The 17,272-nt window shown below is 46.3% G+C and overlaps 2 protein-coding genes across 6 annotated transcripts in view; one reads left to right on the forward strand and one right to left on the reverse strand.

Moving 5' to 3' along the window:
* hdac9b (histone deacetylase 9b) overlaps nucleotides 1-17,272 on the reverse strand; it is a 46,550-nt gene that overhangs the window by 19,960 nt on the left and 9,318 nt on the right. The window lies entirely within an intron of this gene.
* On the forward strand, nucleotides 4,868-5,584 carry LOC132459040 (SCAN domain-containing protein 3-like). Its single transcript, XM_060053424.1, has one exon. The coding sequence runs from the start codon at nucleotides 4,868-4,870 to the stop codon at nucleotides 5,582-5,584; it is 717 nt and encodes a 238-aa protein (XP_059909407.1).

A 17,272-nucleotide genomic window follows, 5' to 3' on the forward strand; every position in this document is an offset into this window, starting at 1 on the left:
GATTGGTCATAAGAAAATTTAGGTGTACGTTTGTTTTAGCCACGGTCCGGTCGTGCTGCTCCAGAGGCCTAGACCTCGATTTAAAAAGCATAACAACACGTGTAGATCAACGGTTGCAAGGAACTCTGAAGGCCCTCCCTCTCCCCTTCTTTACACTTGAGTTGTTTTGAGTGCTCGTCGTTAACAATCGTTCTTGGTACTGGTTGAGAGGTAAACCTCCACTATCGGTCTCTGTATAGATCGGGCCAAAATAGTATATTAACAAGAGTTGTCTTTCACTTCTCCGCTGAGGCCGGCACGGTCTATGTTCCTAAGCAGTTGCTCCATAGCGGACGTTCGGAGTGAATACTATATTATCTGCCGATCCGCTAAATGCCACCCTCGGCTGCATGCTTACATTTTACATTCAAGTCTGTTGGTATTTTGTTATTAAAGACGATGAATTATTAAGGTAAAAGACCCCCTGACCCCCTACACTCGTGAAGTCCCCACCGCCCCCTCCTCCAGGCCCCCTACACACGAGCACCCCCCCACCCCTCCAACGCCTCCCTCCCCCCGAAACCCCTTCATCTTCCTCTTAAGATCCCGTCCAACACCCCACTCCCCCCCCTCCGCACCCCTTCGTGAATCTACTTTCAAACACTCTCTTCCCCTACCCTTCCTTATTCATATTGCTTAAAGAAGGCCACTCGCCTCTCTATTGTTAGTTAAATTGAAGTTATTTTCTTATTGTTCCTTCTTCCCCTTGCTCCCTCCCACCATAGACACCGGGCCATGTGTTGGAACCAGAATGTACATTTTGTATATGTGTTTGTATATTTGAGGGTCTGTGTGTGTCTGGGTGCTGAAATACAGGGAGCCAGTCCCTAGTTGATATCGGCAAAACACGCAAATATTTGTGTAGGTTGTAATCAATGTTTTTTGATTCACCAACATTAATAGTTTAAACGATCTGTAAATGTTTACATTTGTACTAAATTTGTTCTTCCTCTTCAGGCCTTTGCAACCCAAGCAATGATGGATGCCCGGCATTCATCATTTTAATTCTTTACATTACCACCCAACACTGATCATTTTACTTCTGTGCATTGATCTTAATATTCTCTCTCTCTCTCTCTCTTCAGGAAAAAGCAGTATATGCAGTAACGAATGCCTAACACTCAGACATTATGTTTTTCAAGGTTGCTGGGCCCTTCTGTCTGTTTTCATGCGTTTTGTGTATCAAAACAGGAGTGAAATAGACACGGGTTGTGTCATGCACAATGATATTAGAGAACCAGGATGGTTCAAATAGACACGGGGTTCAACTGCTAAAATAATATGTTTAATTAATAAATGATGCACATGGCTTTAACCGGTGCACAAGGCGGGAGTTAGCTCAACTGCCAAGATGTGCATAATTGTTGTAAATTTGGATTACTCTTTATTCTACCTAGTTTAGACGGTTTTGATTGACCTAGCTCAAGATTCACCAGGTGTCAGACGTAGGATTGTGGCACTTCCTGGGAGCCCCCGAGCCACACATCAACTGCACCAGGTGTCAAGACGTAGGATTGTGGCACTCCTTGGGAGCCTCCGAGCCACGCGTTAATCGACTAATCGTTCCTGCAGTGTTCTGAGGTGGTAACGGTGGAGCTCAATGGGAGGCTCCGGGAGAGTTAACAATCGCGGGCTCACACGGGGAGTGGTGGCGGTGGGGCTCATGGGGATGCCCCGGGAGAGTTGTCAATCACGGGCTCACACGGGGAGAAATCAAGTAAGTCAGTAAGTCAGAAGGTTGAATGTATCGATTTGATGTTGACCAACATATTCATGTTATGGTATAGTTAGGTCTGGGACCTGCGTAGCTAAAAAAAATGTTTTGGAAATAGTAATGAACGTGTATAGCTATAAAATAAGTAAAGATAAAACTGGGTTTTACTTTACTTCACTTTGCTAAGACATATGCACGTTTGATGTGGTATGCAAAAGGTGGCGCAATAGGATGGTGTGCAGAGAATAAGGCGTATGCACGTTTGATGTGGTATGCGATGTACATAGGAGTGAATCCAAGTGTGGACAACATCAAATGCGAGCAATAGGTAGAATAAATGAAGATTAGGTCATCCAATATACATAGTTAGTGTAGGACAATCGGGTAGTATGATGAAGGTAACTGTTATTATGAGATACGGTTAACACAGAAGTGATATTGAACATGCAAATTTTAACATTGTTATTTCCCTTTTACATCTTTTTGGTTATAGCAACTTGGTTGCACTACGGCGTTGTTAGGTTTGGTTGTCATTCAATGCGCATGGCTGAATGCGCAAGGAGGGATGTAGTGTGAAATTAAATCAAAGTAGATACTGTAAAACAATTAAAATTAGAATGAATGGAAATATGTTTTTGAACAACTAACTGCTGTACATGAGTTTGTATTTCTGCAATAGAAACAAAAGTTCCAGAACCAGATGCAGACACACCCGGAGCCTAAAAACTACCACCGCCGAGCAAGGACTAACAGTCACATGAGGAGATCAAATAACAGCAGGATTTGAATCGGTTCTGTTTTGGTTGTCCACCATTAGAAAAATATTGTTTGTATAAATAACATCATAATCAGCAACAGTTCGTACAGTTTTCCACGAATAAGGTTAAAGGAATATATAAGGTATGGATATGTTATTGACAGAGCAAGGAGGGGTAAATGCGATGATAGGCACAACATGAACATGTTGTACTTTTATCCCCAATAACACAGCTCCGGTTGGGTTGGTGGCCAGGGCGCTGGCATGATTACAATCCCTCAGGTTCGAATTGGCAGAGAACTCCGGCATTAATGACCCTTTCACAGGATGGATGGAGAATATGTTTGGGAGGTGGAAAGGCATGATCCAGTAAGTGCCCGTCGCGGGAATAAATGCAGAGACCGTGTTAATTGTCACCGGCTGCCGTTGTATTCCCTGTGCACGAGGGCTACTGCATCTGCTGATCACCACAGCAGTGGGCGCTACAGAAGCGCCAAGTGCCATTCAGGCTTACATGGGGATCAGATATGATCCGATGAAAGTGGACGAGACCTCACCTGAGGGGCCCGACCCTATCCAGCTGTAATATGTAGAATAGTCAACACCGATACTGAAGCGCCAGTATATAAGATAATCAATATCCCGGATTTACTTGAATAACAAATTTTGAACCACCAAGACGGGTTGTACCGTATTGGTCCGAATATAAGACGACCCTGATTATAAGACGACCCCCCGTTTTTCAACACAAACATTTAGAAAAAAAGATTTGCAGAACAAAGAACAGTGAATTAAACACTTGTTATATTAATGAGAAGCTGCATTACCCTCACATAGCCACAAGGGGAGCAAGACCTTATTGAAGGCTGCTCCTCCACCCTTATTGAAGGCTGCTCCACCTCCATCACCTTTAGTTAGGTGAAGAAGCCGAAGCCATTACGTCACCCCGGCCACGCCCACTAGGCCACGCCCACTTGACGTCCTCTCTAGCGGGGGATTTCGAACTCCAGAGGCAGAGATCAATAGGTAGACGGCAGAGAGCCACCCCGGGCCTAAGCCCGGGGGCTTGAAGTAGATCACGGTATTTTCCTCTCCCACGCGTTAGATACAATTCCCTCCCTTAAGCTTCAGTTACCACACCGAACCATGCCGACTTTATAACGAATAAAGTGAGTTAAAAGCAACCCGGGATTGGACCACTTTCTTCAAGAATATGCAACAGTGTGTTTAAACTAGTGGTGGGCATAGATTATTATTTTTTTAATCTAGATACATTTTGGAATTAATCGAGATTAAAATGGCAAAAGGCCAAATATCCTTTTGTTTACCTTGGCAGCGGACAATTATACTTGGCAACGGTGAATTATCAACAGTTTAAACCTCCTAGTTTAGTTCACGGGTAGCATATACTAACTATATATAATATCTATGTATTTATCTATGTATCTGTATAATCTGCTGAACACTCTCTTACTAGTCTCTGCTCTCAAGGGTCTCAATGCGGCTTTGGTCCATGTCTCCCCAACGCATGCAATGCATTCTGGGGGAAATGAGAATCAATAGCAAACCGCTAATATAGTACCTACTTTTCGTATTACATTCCGTTTTGTGATACCTAACAACATTAAATACAATAGATAACAGTTTACATCTTTATTACCAACAAGCAAATTGCACAAATTCGTAGGAAAATAAACACAGCAACACAGCCTTTAAGACACTTAGCGAGCTACATGTTCTATAAGTTTGCTATTAGCGAGGTAAATCCATCATGTTTTACTGTGTTAGCCTGACGTTATTCAAATGTTTTAACGTTATTGAACGTATGACATTTCAGACTAAAACGACGACGTCTGCTGCAGCATTGTTGTCCTCCTCATCATCAGAAGAGGATGAACCAGTTTGCGGTAGCAGCGGGAGCGTGTCTATGTTCCAGGGTCCTATGTTCCCCGGGTAATATGTTACCCTCTTTGTATGAGACTGGGGAACATAGGACTGTGGAGGTAGGGCGGCGTCTGGCCTGCAGGGGGAGTATGGAGCACCGGATCTGCTGGGGTGATGTGGTCTGATTGCAGACAGGAAGTGCGTATTTATGTGCCTGCTTGTCTTTCAGTTAGGGGTTGAGAGAGAGAGAAGGAAGACGCTCTCTGCGAGCCAGAGAGAGCGTCGCAAGACCACGAGATGGACTGCATGAACATTCGACGTTGTCCATTTGTTCTTGTGACATGTTTTTACATTTGCATGACATTGTTTTTATTTGCCACGAACTGGAAATAAACAGGAGTTTGCTTCATTTTCACTAAAGAACTATGTCCTGACTCCTGTTACAGTGGAGCCCAACGTGGTAGGAGTCAATCATGGAACAATCGCCATTGGCTAGTGTCCTCGGACACCTGGCACAAACAGCAGAGCGTCAGACCCAGCTACAGCAGGCCCTCCCGGTCGGCGGCCCGCTCCTTGGCCGCCGACCGGGAGGCCATGCGGGAGCTACTCGGCTCCGGGACCGGTTGGGCCTAAGCCCGGAGGAACATCGCCGCCGGTTCCAGGCCCTGGCCTTCATCGACGGCGTCCGGCCCTTCACCTATGCCCAGCAGCTGCGGGACCAGGCGAGGAGGTGGCTGGGCCCAGAAAGAAACACACAGGAGGAGATAGTGGAGCAGGTTGGCCTGGAGAGGTTCGTCGAGGGGCTTCCGACCAGAACATCAACCTGGATCCGGTACCACCAGCCCGGGAGCCTCTCGGCGGCCGTCAACATCGGGGAGGGCCACCTGGCTCCCCCTCTGTCGGACCGACGACCGCCGATCCCGCAGACCGGTGCAGCAGGCCTGCAGCCGGACAGGCCCATCCCGGGGCCGAGGGCGAGATGGGGGGGGGGTCCCAGTCAGGAGCAGGCACATAGTGCACCTTCCCACCCCATCCCGCAGAAGGGCACTCAGACGGCAGGGGAGGCGTGTTGGAGGTGCAGACAGCCGGGCCACCTTCGGATCAGGGGAGGAGGCGGGAGGTTCTCAACCCGAGGTCCAAGCGCCGAGATTCCCACCGGTGGACGATTTCCCCCTCGAGCAGTCTCGTGACGCTACTTTACGCTCAGCCTTCGACCAAGTGATTGCTTTTGATGGTTCGAGGGTACAGCCAGACGCAGTGCTGACTTACCCACACTTTGTGGTCGTTAGGGATAGGCTTTATCGGGTGGGTCGTGACACCGAGAGTGAGGAGATTGTTACCCAGTTGCTGGTACCCCGGAGCCGCCGGGAAATAATTTTCCAGGCGGCGCATTACAACCCAATGGCGGGCCATTTGGGGTACGAGAAGACACTAAACCGGATAATGACTTGATTCTATTTTCCGGGGATTCGGGCGGAAGTGCGTAGGTGGTGCGCCTCCTGCACCGAGTGCCAGTTGGTGAATCCCCCCGCCATCCCCAGGGCTCCCTTGCGGCCACTTCCCCTGGTGGAGGCCCCATTCGATCGCGTGGGAATGGACATTATCGGGCCATTAGAACGTTCCGCACAGGGGTATCGATTTGTGTTAGTCCTGATCCACTACGCAACCCGATACCCGGAAGCAATTCCGTTGCGCAATATCTCTGTGAAGAGTGTTGCTGACTAGGGCACCAATTTCATGTAACGCACGATGAAGGAACTTTACGGATTGTTGAAGGTCAAGGCCATCCGCACGAGCGTCTATCACCCAGGCACTGACGGCTTGTGTGAGAGGTTTAACCGGACGTTAAAGTCCACGATCCGGAAGTTTGTACTGGAGGATGCTCGAAATTGGCATCAATGGCTAGACCCTCTGTTGTTTGCGGTGCGGGAATTGCCTTAGGCTTCCACAGGGTTTTCCCCGTTCGAGTTGCTCTATGGGCGGAGGCCCAGGGGCGTCCTGGACCTCATTAAGAAAACTGGGAGGAGGGGTCCAGCGGCAGTAAAAACGAAATCCAGTACGTCATGGACTTGCGTGCAAAGCTCCACTCACTCGGGGTAATGTCCCGTGTGCATTTGCACCAAGCCCAGGAGAATCAGAAACGCCTGTACGACAGAGGGACTAGATTACGCGATCTTACACCGGGGGATAAGGTCCTCGTTCTGCTGCCCACCTCTAGCACCAAATTACTCGGGAAGTGGCAAGGTCCCTTTGTGGTCACACGGCGAGTCGGGGACGTGGATTACGAGGTAGTGCGGTCGGACAGGGTCGACTCCCGACAGATCTGCCGCAGCAATCTGCTCAAAAGGTGGATTGATGTGGTCCCGGTCACGTTCGCCACGACACTACCGGAGGGAGAGGAGTTCGGACCGGAAGTCCCTACTCCGGGGCCTGTCCCGCCGGTTGGCCGAGGAGAGGATCTGTCGGTTTCGTCTTTTCGCCCCTGTCTGGTCGCACCCCATTAATAGCTCACAACGTCGAGACGCAACCCGGATTAACGGTGCGGACACGTCCCTACAGGCTGCCCGTCCACAAGCAAGACGTGGTATGGCGCGAATTGGCAGCAATATTAGAGTTTGGCGTCGTCAAGGAGTCCCACAGTGACTGGTGCAGTCCCGTCATGCAGGTGGGGATGCCGGACGGGTCTGTCCGGTTCTGTGTCGACTACCGTAGGGTGAATGCGGTGTCAAAGTTCGATGCCTACCCAATGCCTCGGATCGACGAGCTAGTGGACCGGCTTTGCATGGCCACGTATTATACGACCCTGGACTGCACGAAGGGCTACTGGCAGATTCCGTTGTCTCCAGCTGCCCGAGAAAAAACGGCGTTCTCCACTCCGCTCGGTCTTTACCAGTTGAAGGTGCTTCCGTTCGGGTTGTTCGGAGCCCCGGCCACGTTTCAGCGACTGATGGACCGCGTGTTACGGCCTCATGCTGCATACGCTGCCGCCTACCTGGATGACATCGTCATCTATGGTGATGAGTGGGGGCAGCATGTGCAGCGGGTGGCGGCCGTCCTTCAGTCACTGAGACGGGCTAGGCTCACGGCCAACCCGAAGAAGTGCGTGATCGGGCGGAGGGAGATTCAGTATCTGGGGTTCCACCTGGGGCGGGGGAAGGTCCGGCCGCAGGTCGGTAAGACCGCGGCGGTCGCCGCCTCCCCTCGGCCCAGGACCAAAAAAAGAGGTGAGGCGGTTCCTGGGGCTGGCGGGCAACTATCTGCAGTTCGTGCCGAACTTGTCCGACCTGGCCAGCCCCTTGACCGACCTCACCCGGAAGAGGGCCCCAGATACAGTCCAGTGGTCGGAGCCATGCCAGGTGTCCTTTGAGGCTATTAAAACAGCCCTCTGTGGGGAAGCAGTCCTGCGTGCTCCTAATTTTGCTCTCCCTTTTTCCGTCCAGGCAGACGCGTCGGATAGGGGGTTGGGTGCGGTCCATACCCAGCAGGTGGAGGGGACCGACCATCCGGTGCTGTACCTGAGCCGCAAGCTGTCGGACCGCGAGGGTCGATACAGCACGGTCGAGAAGGAGTGTCTCGCCATCCGGTGGGCGGTCGGTGCCCTTCACTACTACCTGCTGGGTCGCCAGTTCAACCTCTACTCCGACCACGCCCCCCTCCTGTGGCTCCACCGGATGAAGGATGCCAACGCGAGGATGACCCGGTGGTACCTCGCGTTGCAGCCTTTCAATTTCCGGGTGGCCCACAGGCCGGGGGCGCAGATGGACGTGGCAGACTTCCTCTCCCGTCCCGGGGGGGGGGGGGGGGAGTAGGTTTACGGCCGGATGGGTCCCCGGCCTGTGTAGGGCGGTGGGGGTATATGGAGGTAGGGCTTTGACTCCGAACTTTGTGATTCGAATATAATTCGAATATCCAAAAAATAAATCAAAATTCGAACGAATATTAGGCAGCCCTTAATATTCAAACCTGTTATGGGCAGGCCAAGAGGGAGAGACGTCGGAGAACCCGACGCAGTCTATTAATAATATTGTAATGACCACGGAAGAGGCAGTGAATGAAGTATTGATTAGACAGTGATTTATTAGAAATCGAATAAACCGTTGGAACACGCAAGACCGGTAACCATAGCAACGCCGGTAAACAAACCTCGCAAGGTTATTAACCTTGTATACTTATAGTATGCATTTTGTAGTACGCCACAAATATAGCGCGTCCGAATGCTCAGTACGCATTATGTAGTACGGAAAACGTTTCCGAATGCGTACTACCGCCACAGTATACAACGGTAGGTCACTATGCTATCCCACAATGCAACCGGAGTCTCGTAACGAACGAAGAAGAGATGGCTGACCCGACACTACCAACAGCGGCTTAGAAAGACGTCGTAGAAAGCAGCGAAAAAAAGAGACATTAAAAAGAGTAAAAAAGTAGAGCAAGTAATTAAGTAAAAAGAGACATTTTTTATTTAATAGCAACTATGACAAGACGGAAAACAGGTAACTTATCAAGGTAATTTTGCCGGCTTCTGAGGGGAGATACGTCATCTCCAAACATCCGGTGGAGTTTCGGCGGTGTTCGGAAGCGTTCAGAGGCGTACGCATTGCTGTAGACCGTACTACACTGCCAAGTGTAGTACGGTCAAGTAGTAGACGCTGAACAGAAATAGTATGTACCAAGTATTCGGATTCAGCCCAGGTCTTACTGAAGGCATTTATGGTCAAAATATTATTAATAAATATTCTAATATTATTTTTGGGCAAAAGTCAAAGCCCTATATGGAGGTGGGGCGGCGTCTGGCCTGCAGGGGGAGTATGCTTACCCCCACATAGCCACATGGAAGCAGGATTGAACACATAAGCTGCAATTACTATACATAGGGAGCAGGACCAAACATACAAGCTGCAATAACTACTCCAGCCACAGATGGCAGCACCTTTAGACAGATGAGGAAGCCGGAGCCAAAACGTCACATAGGCCATGCCTACTTGATACAAACGCAGAAGCCGGAGCCAGTTGAGATCAGAAACACATGGCAACTAGTGGTGGATTTAATGATTCGTTTCCGCGACCAAGTTCGCGTGAGTCAGTTCGCCAAGAGGAGTCGTTCGTGAATCGTTCGTTCATTCGTTCGTTCAGTCAAGTTTCCGGTAGCACTGAGTCTGACTGACTCAGCTGAGAACCGTGCAATGGCGTGCATTCCATGATGCGATTTACCGGGCTGAACGAACAAACGATTTGCGAACGACTCCTCCCAGTTCAGTCGAGTTTCCGGTGAATCGATTCACCGGAAACTCGACTGAACTGGGAGGACTGGGCGAATCAGCCTGGTTTCCGGTAGCGGTGAATCGCATCATGGAATGCATGCCATTGCACGGTTCTCAGCTGAGTCAGTCAGACTCAGTGCTACGGAAACTTGACAGAACTGGGAGGAGTCGTTCGCGAATCGTTTGTTCGTTCAGCCTGGTTACCGGTAGCGGTAAATCGCATCATGGAATGCACGCCTTCGCACGGTTCTCAGCTGAGTCAGTCAGACTCAGTGGAGTCAGTGCTACCGGAAACTCGTTCGTTTGTTCAGTCGACTTTCCGGGGAATCCAATGGTGAACGAAACGAACGAGTCAACACTAATGGCAACCCCGTTGGTAGCCCAGTCTCTAGAAGATAGATCAGCCGTGTGTCGCACCACGCGCATGTTAAATACAATTCCCCTCCTTTTGCTTCATAGTTACCGTACCGAAATACTTTAACACCCTCTTGTATTTCCCTCTGGCAATGACGCAAAATTACTATTTTCGCGTCATTGCCAGAAGGAAGTGAAAAGAGGTAAACACGGATTACTCCCGTCTCAGGGGAAAATGAGAAAGTGTTCCATGACCATTTAAAAGTATGACTGGGTTTCTAACAATGCAAAGCTTAATGCAAATGGGTGGAGTGTTCCTTTAACTATTCAGCTTTTTCCACCTCCACTTTTTTTTAACCATTTCCTCTGGTACTTCAACTGTTTTAAGATGTAACTCAATCAACTTTCAACCGTTTATCTTCGTTTAAACCGGAATTAAACGGAATTTCGATAACATTTAAACATTCTTCAGAATCATAGTTTTAGTTTCAAACCATTATATTCTACAGTTGGTCCCATTGAAGCCGTCTGCCCATTCTTACACTTAAATTACTTAGGAAATCTTAACTTGGTCAAATTTCAACCGCTTACCATCGTTCAAACCATTAAACAAATCGACACATTTGTATCTTCAATACTATCCCGATTAAATTTAGATAGAATACATACTTTTTTCAGAATCACAGTTTTAGTTTTAAACTGTCATATTCTACAGTTGGTCCCATTGATTTTGACGCTGGAGCGTAATGACGTTCCGCAGTGTTGCCACATTGGGTGGTTTTTCCCGCCAGATTGGTTTACGTTCGGTTGCAACCCGGTATCACGCGATTTCGTGCTCATGCGCACAAACACTAATCTATTGAATCGTGTTCCAGAGCACGATAATCCGACTTTTTTTTTTTGCCGTGGAACGCTCCGTTCACTTGCATGGGTAGTAGTCCAGTGACTTGTCTACCCCAATGTCTTCCGATGCTAAGCGACGTCACCGTATTTGCGGACAAATTATTTCTCTGCTGATCAACACTACGAATGGCCAAAAGACTTGTATGCCCCCCCCCCCCCTTAAATATATACGAATTATTATTATTATTATTATTATTCTCATTCAACTTGAACATGTGTTTTTACAGTAGAGTGGTGGAGGGATGACGTATGTTGGCCAACCCGGAAGTGAGCGTCGCCCTGGATTCCCTCGACAAAAAGCCAACAGGTTTTTCAATTGGATTTTGGATTATTGCAGAAACATTTGCATCTTTGAAGCACCTCCTCAAAAACTGATAATAAATAAAAAATAACCGTGCTCCAAAGAACGAAATGTAAACCAATGCATTCTGAATGGGAGTGTTTCTCCGATTTTTCCATGCTACACAGAACGAAATGTAAACCCATGCAAATAAAGACTTCATGGTCATAATAATTTAAATATCATTAATCTCCCGAGTGTGTAGGGTGGTATTCTATTTTTTTCAACAGGGCTGCATCCAGTCACTTGACCGTCACTTGACCTATGGTGGTTGCTATCGACCGCCCCCCTCTAATCCTTACATGGCTCTAAAAACCATGCGGCAAAGGAGCTGCCGTCAATTGTCTTGTTTTTGTCGTAAACTAGGGTCCGATGGTTAAAAAATAGACAGATATTCCAAGGTATCCTTAAAAGGCAGCTTGGATGTTTTTATTTTCTGCAGTTTAGACTTCTTCTATAACCTATTTTTGAAAGCAAAACACCAAGCTCATTGATTTAACGAGGCAGGGTTATTTGAAACAATTTATTAAATAAATATTTGTGAGAGGTCATTCCTTCTGCTGAGTTTGCTTCCTATTTATGTCTAGTATACACCCCTACTGTCCACAAGCATGAAGTTCTTCCCAGACCTACACCCTAGCCATCCAACATGCATATCTGAGAATTAGACCTCTCTTTAATAATGACAAAAAGTTATGAGAGAAATGCACATGAACTTTTTGTTATCTCATAAGCGGCGTGGTGCCGGCTCCTTTTGACCTTTTGACCCCAGACTTCAAAAACGTGGCCACAGGCCAGCTGTTTCTACACACCTTAAGCCACAAATGTACACCTCCATCCCACAAAAAATGGGGACTAGAAACTAACCTCTGTCTTATGTACATTTACTGTACAGTTGGAGGTAACGCCCCTTTTCCGGCCTTTTCGAGATAGCTAGGGATGCTAAAATGTTTACACGCATACACATTTCCCGGGGCCCCGGGAACGACATATCCGACATATCCTTTTTTTTTTTTTTTATCAAATCGACATCGACATCGTCATTTGGACAAAGCCAAAGACAAAGTGTTGCCTGCAAGACCTAATCAGGGCCGTGCAGAGACCCTTTGAGGGGCAGGGGCTCAAATTCAAAAAAGGGCACATGTTTGTTCATGAACTCATCAGAAGTGGTTTGGTGTTGATATCTATAAAAACAATTAAGCTATTACAAAATAAAAGCCTTGAATATGAATTAGCCTAACTATACACAATGTATACGTATGACTTACAATTTTTTTTTAAATGTTTTTCTATTAAACACAGGGTGGTGGGAACTCCACAATGAGTTTATGAACACATCAGAAGTGGTTTGGTGTTGATATCTATAAGAACAAGTGAGCTATTAAAAATAAAGCCTTAAATATGGATGCAATACATGCACTGAAAACTTTAGCATTTTTTAAAAACAATTAAAAGTTTTTCTTTAAAACAAGGGGTAGTGGGGACTACAAAACGAGTACATAAACACATCAGAAGTGGTTTGATGTTGATAGGAATAATTTCAAGTGAGTTATTAAGAATTAAAAAAATTACGTTGCACTTTTTTGACGGTCCCTAAGCACTTGACGCTATTACAGATACAACCCCGGAAAATAGACGAATGTCGAATATAAAACCAATTTCACCCCGTTCTGCCAGAGACACTGAGACAGAGTAGACATGAAACGGATTTGGCCATGGCATGTGGCCAAGTAGTTACTACAGAGTATACAGATTAAATATAACGATGTATGCTTTCCCTTTGCAATTTCAAAAGGTTTCCCAGATAGGTTAGCTGTATAGCTAGCTGGTAGGCTATAGAAAATAAACCGAGTGGTAGCCACTTTCACAGGTCAGTTAAAACGATGCTAGTTGAAAAGCTTTTGCTGGCAAACATAGGCCTATACTTCAAAATGACACTACAAAACGAGATAACTGTTACAGTTTATTTAGCATTATCAACTTTATGGTTTTGGAAACAACTGTCTGTGTCTGACTCTGTAGTGATCTTACCCTGCGTTGTACCGTCTCTTAAAACAACAAGCGCATCTTGCAGGCAGGCAAATTGTGAAAGGTCACGTTGATAGCCTATGACGTCACCCAGTGGCAGCAGCGCACTGAGCGCCAGTAAACGAGGCTACAAAGTACAAACTTTACTTCTGTATCATTACTTTTAGACATTTTTATACTTGAATAATTGATTCACATGTTAATGTGTAATTTTACAAGGCATTGAAAATTTAAACGACCACTCAAAAGGGCACTTTGGTCCTTCAGAGGGAAAAGGGCAGGGGCTCGGGCACCCATAGCCCCCCCTCTGCACGTGCCTGGACCTAATGGTTCAGAATGTGGTGGAAAAACTTTCTCAAAAAAGTTTTTGAGAAAGGAAGGTCCTACTGCCCTGAAATTTGAATACCTTATTCATTACAAGGTTGTATAGGAAACGGCAACAATCCCTTTCTCCTCCAAGTCGCGGTTCAATCTCGACTTCAGAGACTCTGAGAAATGACATGATCACCCGAGAACCGCCATATGTGAGTGAATGTTGTTGTGTCTGGGTGCGGAAGCATGTTTCTATACGAACGCCCAGGGAGGGTAACTCACTCCCTTAGCACTTCCTAGTCTCACATGCAGTTTCCCATCGACCCATCCCCTCCGTTGATGGCCACCCCACCATCCCTAGTCTTCATCAAAACAGTGTAACAGATAATAAGCCCTCCAGCGTAGAGCTAGCTTGATACAACGGGTTTTGTAAACCATCTGTTATACAATAAGCAACCTGGAGCAATAATGGAGGCTATGTCAATAAATAAATAGTGCGTGGGTCTGTGTGTGGGCGCTAGGGATGCATGTGTAAGATTTGTGTGTGCGTGCGTTGTGGTGTGTGTGTGTGTGTGTGTGTGTGTGTGTGTGTGTGTGTGTGTGTGTGTGTGTGTGTGTGTGTGTGTGTGTGTGTGTGTGTGTGTGTGTGTGTTTGAGTGTGAGAGCAGTGTGTAGAGCACACAGCTGTGAAGGGAGTAATGATGATGTGCGCTGGGTTGGGGCCATGGCCAGCAGATTGGACCAGATGCAGCTATTTCTGGCTCCTGTCAAAGCAGTGCAAATGCTTTGCATATTAACTAAGGTGGCCTAATGTGTGCTTGTGTGGGCAAGAGGTACAGGGTGAGAATGAGAGTGGGAATGAAAGGAAAAAGATAGATAGATCTACTGCAGGGAGGCCGTATAGAGTTAGATAGATAGACTGAAGGGAGACCGTCTAGTAGAGATAGATAGATAGACTGAAGGGAGGCCGTATAGAGATAGATAGATAGACTGCAGGGAGGCCGTATAGAGATAGATAGATAGACTGAAGGGAGGCCGTATAGAGATATATATATATAGACTGCAGGGAGGCCATATAGAGATAGATAGATAGACTGAATGGAGGCCATATGGAGAAGATAGGTAGACTGCAGGGAGGCCGTATAGAGATAGATAGACTCCAGGGAGGCCGTATAGAGATAGATAGATAGACTGCAGGGAGGCCGTATAGAGATAGATAGATAGACTCCAGGGAGGCCGTATAGAGATAGATAGATAGACTACAAGGAGGCCGTATAGAGATAGATAGAGAGACTGCAGGGAGGCCATATAGAGATAGATAGAGAAACTGCAGGGAAGCCATATAGAGATAGATAGATTGATTGATAGATAGATAGATAGATAGACTGCATGGAGGCCGTATGAATCGGCTTCACACCTCGCAGCCCTGATTGGTTTCTATTTTTAGACTCTGCCACCACCAAGCTCTGCATCGCAAACTGTCGCCACGGGAACACAAGACAGCAGCGAGGGATGTAGCTTTTTCTCGCCTGTCTCCAAGGGGGGAAAACACAAGGCACCAGGAGCCAACCATGGCGGCGGGAGCGTCAACTATGGCTGCACGGAAACACCTTCCGTTCCTCAGCACCGCTGACAGGCTAGCCAGCACTCGGTCCGACTGAAACATGCATGCCAGGAACAAACCATGATCATAAATCCATAATGTTATTACATTCCAAGTCAGCCGCAAACAGGGATCATGGTTTTGCTCAGAACATATGTATAAGGCCAAATGTGGGCATTGTTTGATGTTGGGAATAGGCTGTGAGAAATATTTTAATGAACTTAAATGCACTGCTTTGATCTAACGCTAGAGTACAATCCTTGTCCCTTCTTGTTTGTCTTTAGCTTTACAAATGAAACTTCCAAAGGTTAAGTGTACCTTAAGCTGACCATATTACCCTTTTAAGAGCCCATTTCAAATCCCTTCCTGCTCCTGCTGAATGCACAACATTGGGTCAACTAGGTCAAGACCACAGCGGGTGTTAAACCTCTCAACCGCTCAGCTGACTCTATTCTAGCACCAGACTTTCACGTGCCCTATGTTCAGGCTATTATAGTCCCCGGACATAACACAGAAAGGATATATAGCAAGTTAACAGGTTAATCACATGGAATTCTCTACACTACTTTGAATGGTTTTTGAAACTTGTAATTGTCAGGCCTTCAACTTATCTACAGTTGAATGGTATATATTCATTTATCTTGCCAATGCCAATTGTAAATCTTTAAATGTTTATAGTTAAATGGGAGCTGGTGGTGATATATTTTCAGTTTGAGTTTAGATTTGGCTTGAGAATTTGGAATGACCTGAAGGTGAATTTTTTTCCTTCAGGTCAAAACTATAGCTAGTTACTTCCCTTTACAGTAATATACTATGTTTAAGGATACAATATATTAAATTGACAATGAGCATTTAACATTTTCCAAATTAATTCCAAATTGAACATATTGCAGATATTTGTCACAGCCCCTCCTCCTCAGGCTTCACTCTGATTGCCAGGTTGAGGACACTGAATAAACATGAGCACAAGACATCCAAATGCAAAAAAGTATTCTGAGATGGGCACGATTATTCAATTTGACAATGACAAGCGACGACGACACAATTTACCCGTCTGGAAACCCTTCCGGCTCTAAGATGTCTCAATTTTAACCTTGACTAGAACAACTAGAAGTCCAAGGAGAGATCTCTCTGGCCACTAGCTGGAGCAGCAGGAGGCCTAGCTTGTAGCACTAGAGTCATCTTTATTTTCAGAGGGCTATCTTTACTTGAACAAACAGTGGGTCCATCCTGTTCCAGAGCTCTGAGTCAGTAACACCTGCCAATCAGCTATCGGTGACAGCCAATGGTGCAACAAGGCTACCTTTGTGTGTTAGTTATTAAGTACCAACTTCTGCAAGGGCTTAAATGAAGAGTCACAGGAAGTGGGGGAGGCAGACCTGCACAGGAAATGACCACATATAGATTCTGGAATCCAACTGCTGGGTAATGTTTTACTACTAATTCAACATACATACAGTGCATTATACTAAGAGGATAATAAAGCATTAAATTGATCATGAATGAAAGGCATGCCAAAGTCTTTTTTTATCAACCACATTCACTGGACAATTCATATTTTGTCAGAAGTTATCAATTTAGTTTACCACGTAATTACCTTTTGGATGCTTGTAAATAGGCATATGATGCTATCATACACCTAAAAATTTAATTCAGGCAGCTTTCATATCTTAAAAACAGTCCGAAGCTGGTAATGAAAGCTAAGTGGTTACTCCTTGTCTCCAGGATATAAAGGCACGCCTACAGCGAGGACACTTGCCTTTACTGGATATTTTCAACCAAAGTAGCAATGAACATAAACCCTTTTCATGTAACTATTTAAGCATTTACCCTCACAAGTGCCTCAACAAGGACCAAGAATGCCTTTATACCTAAACACCATCATTCACTCTCCTGAATCTTTAAATTGTGCTGCATACACATAGAATGACAGGCCAGTAGTTCAATAACTGAGCAAGTGTAATGGATAGCCAATTTATATTAAAAGAGACACAGATGGAAAAATAACATTATGCAACATTTGACCTCACTGGAGCGAACCAAGAAGGAAATTCCCTCCCATTTGTACACCCTCCCC

The sequence above is a fragment of the Gadus macrocephalus genome, chromosome 6 (genome assembly GCF_031168955.1).
Source record: "Gadus macrocephalus chromosome 6, ASM3116895v1".
In the NCBI taxonomy this organism is placed as follows: Eukaryota; Metazoa; Chordata; class Actinopteri; order Gadiformes; family Gadidae; genus Gadus; species Gadus macrocephalus.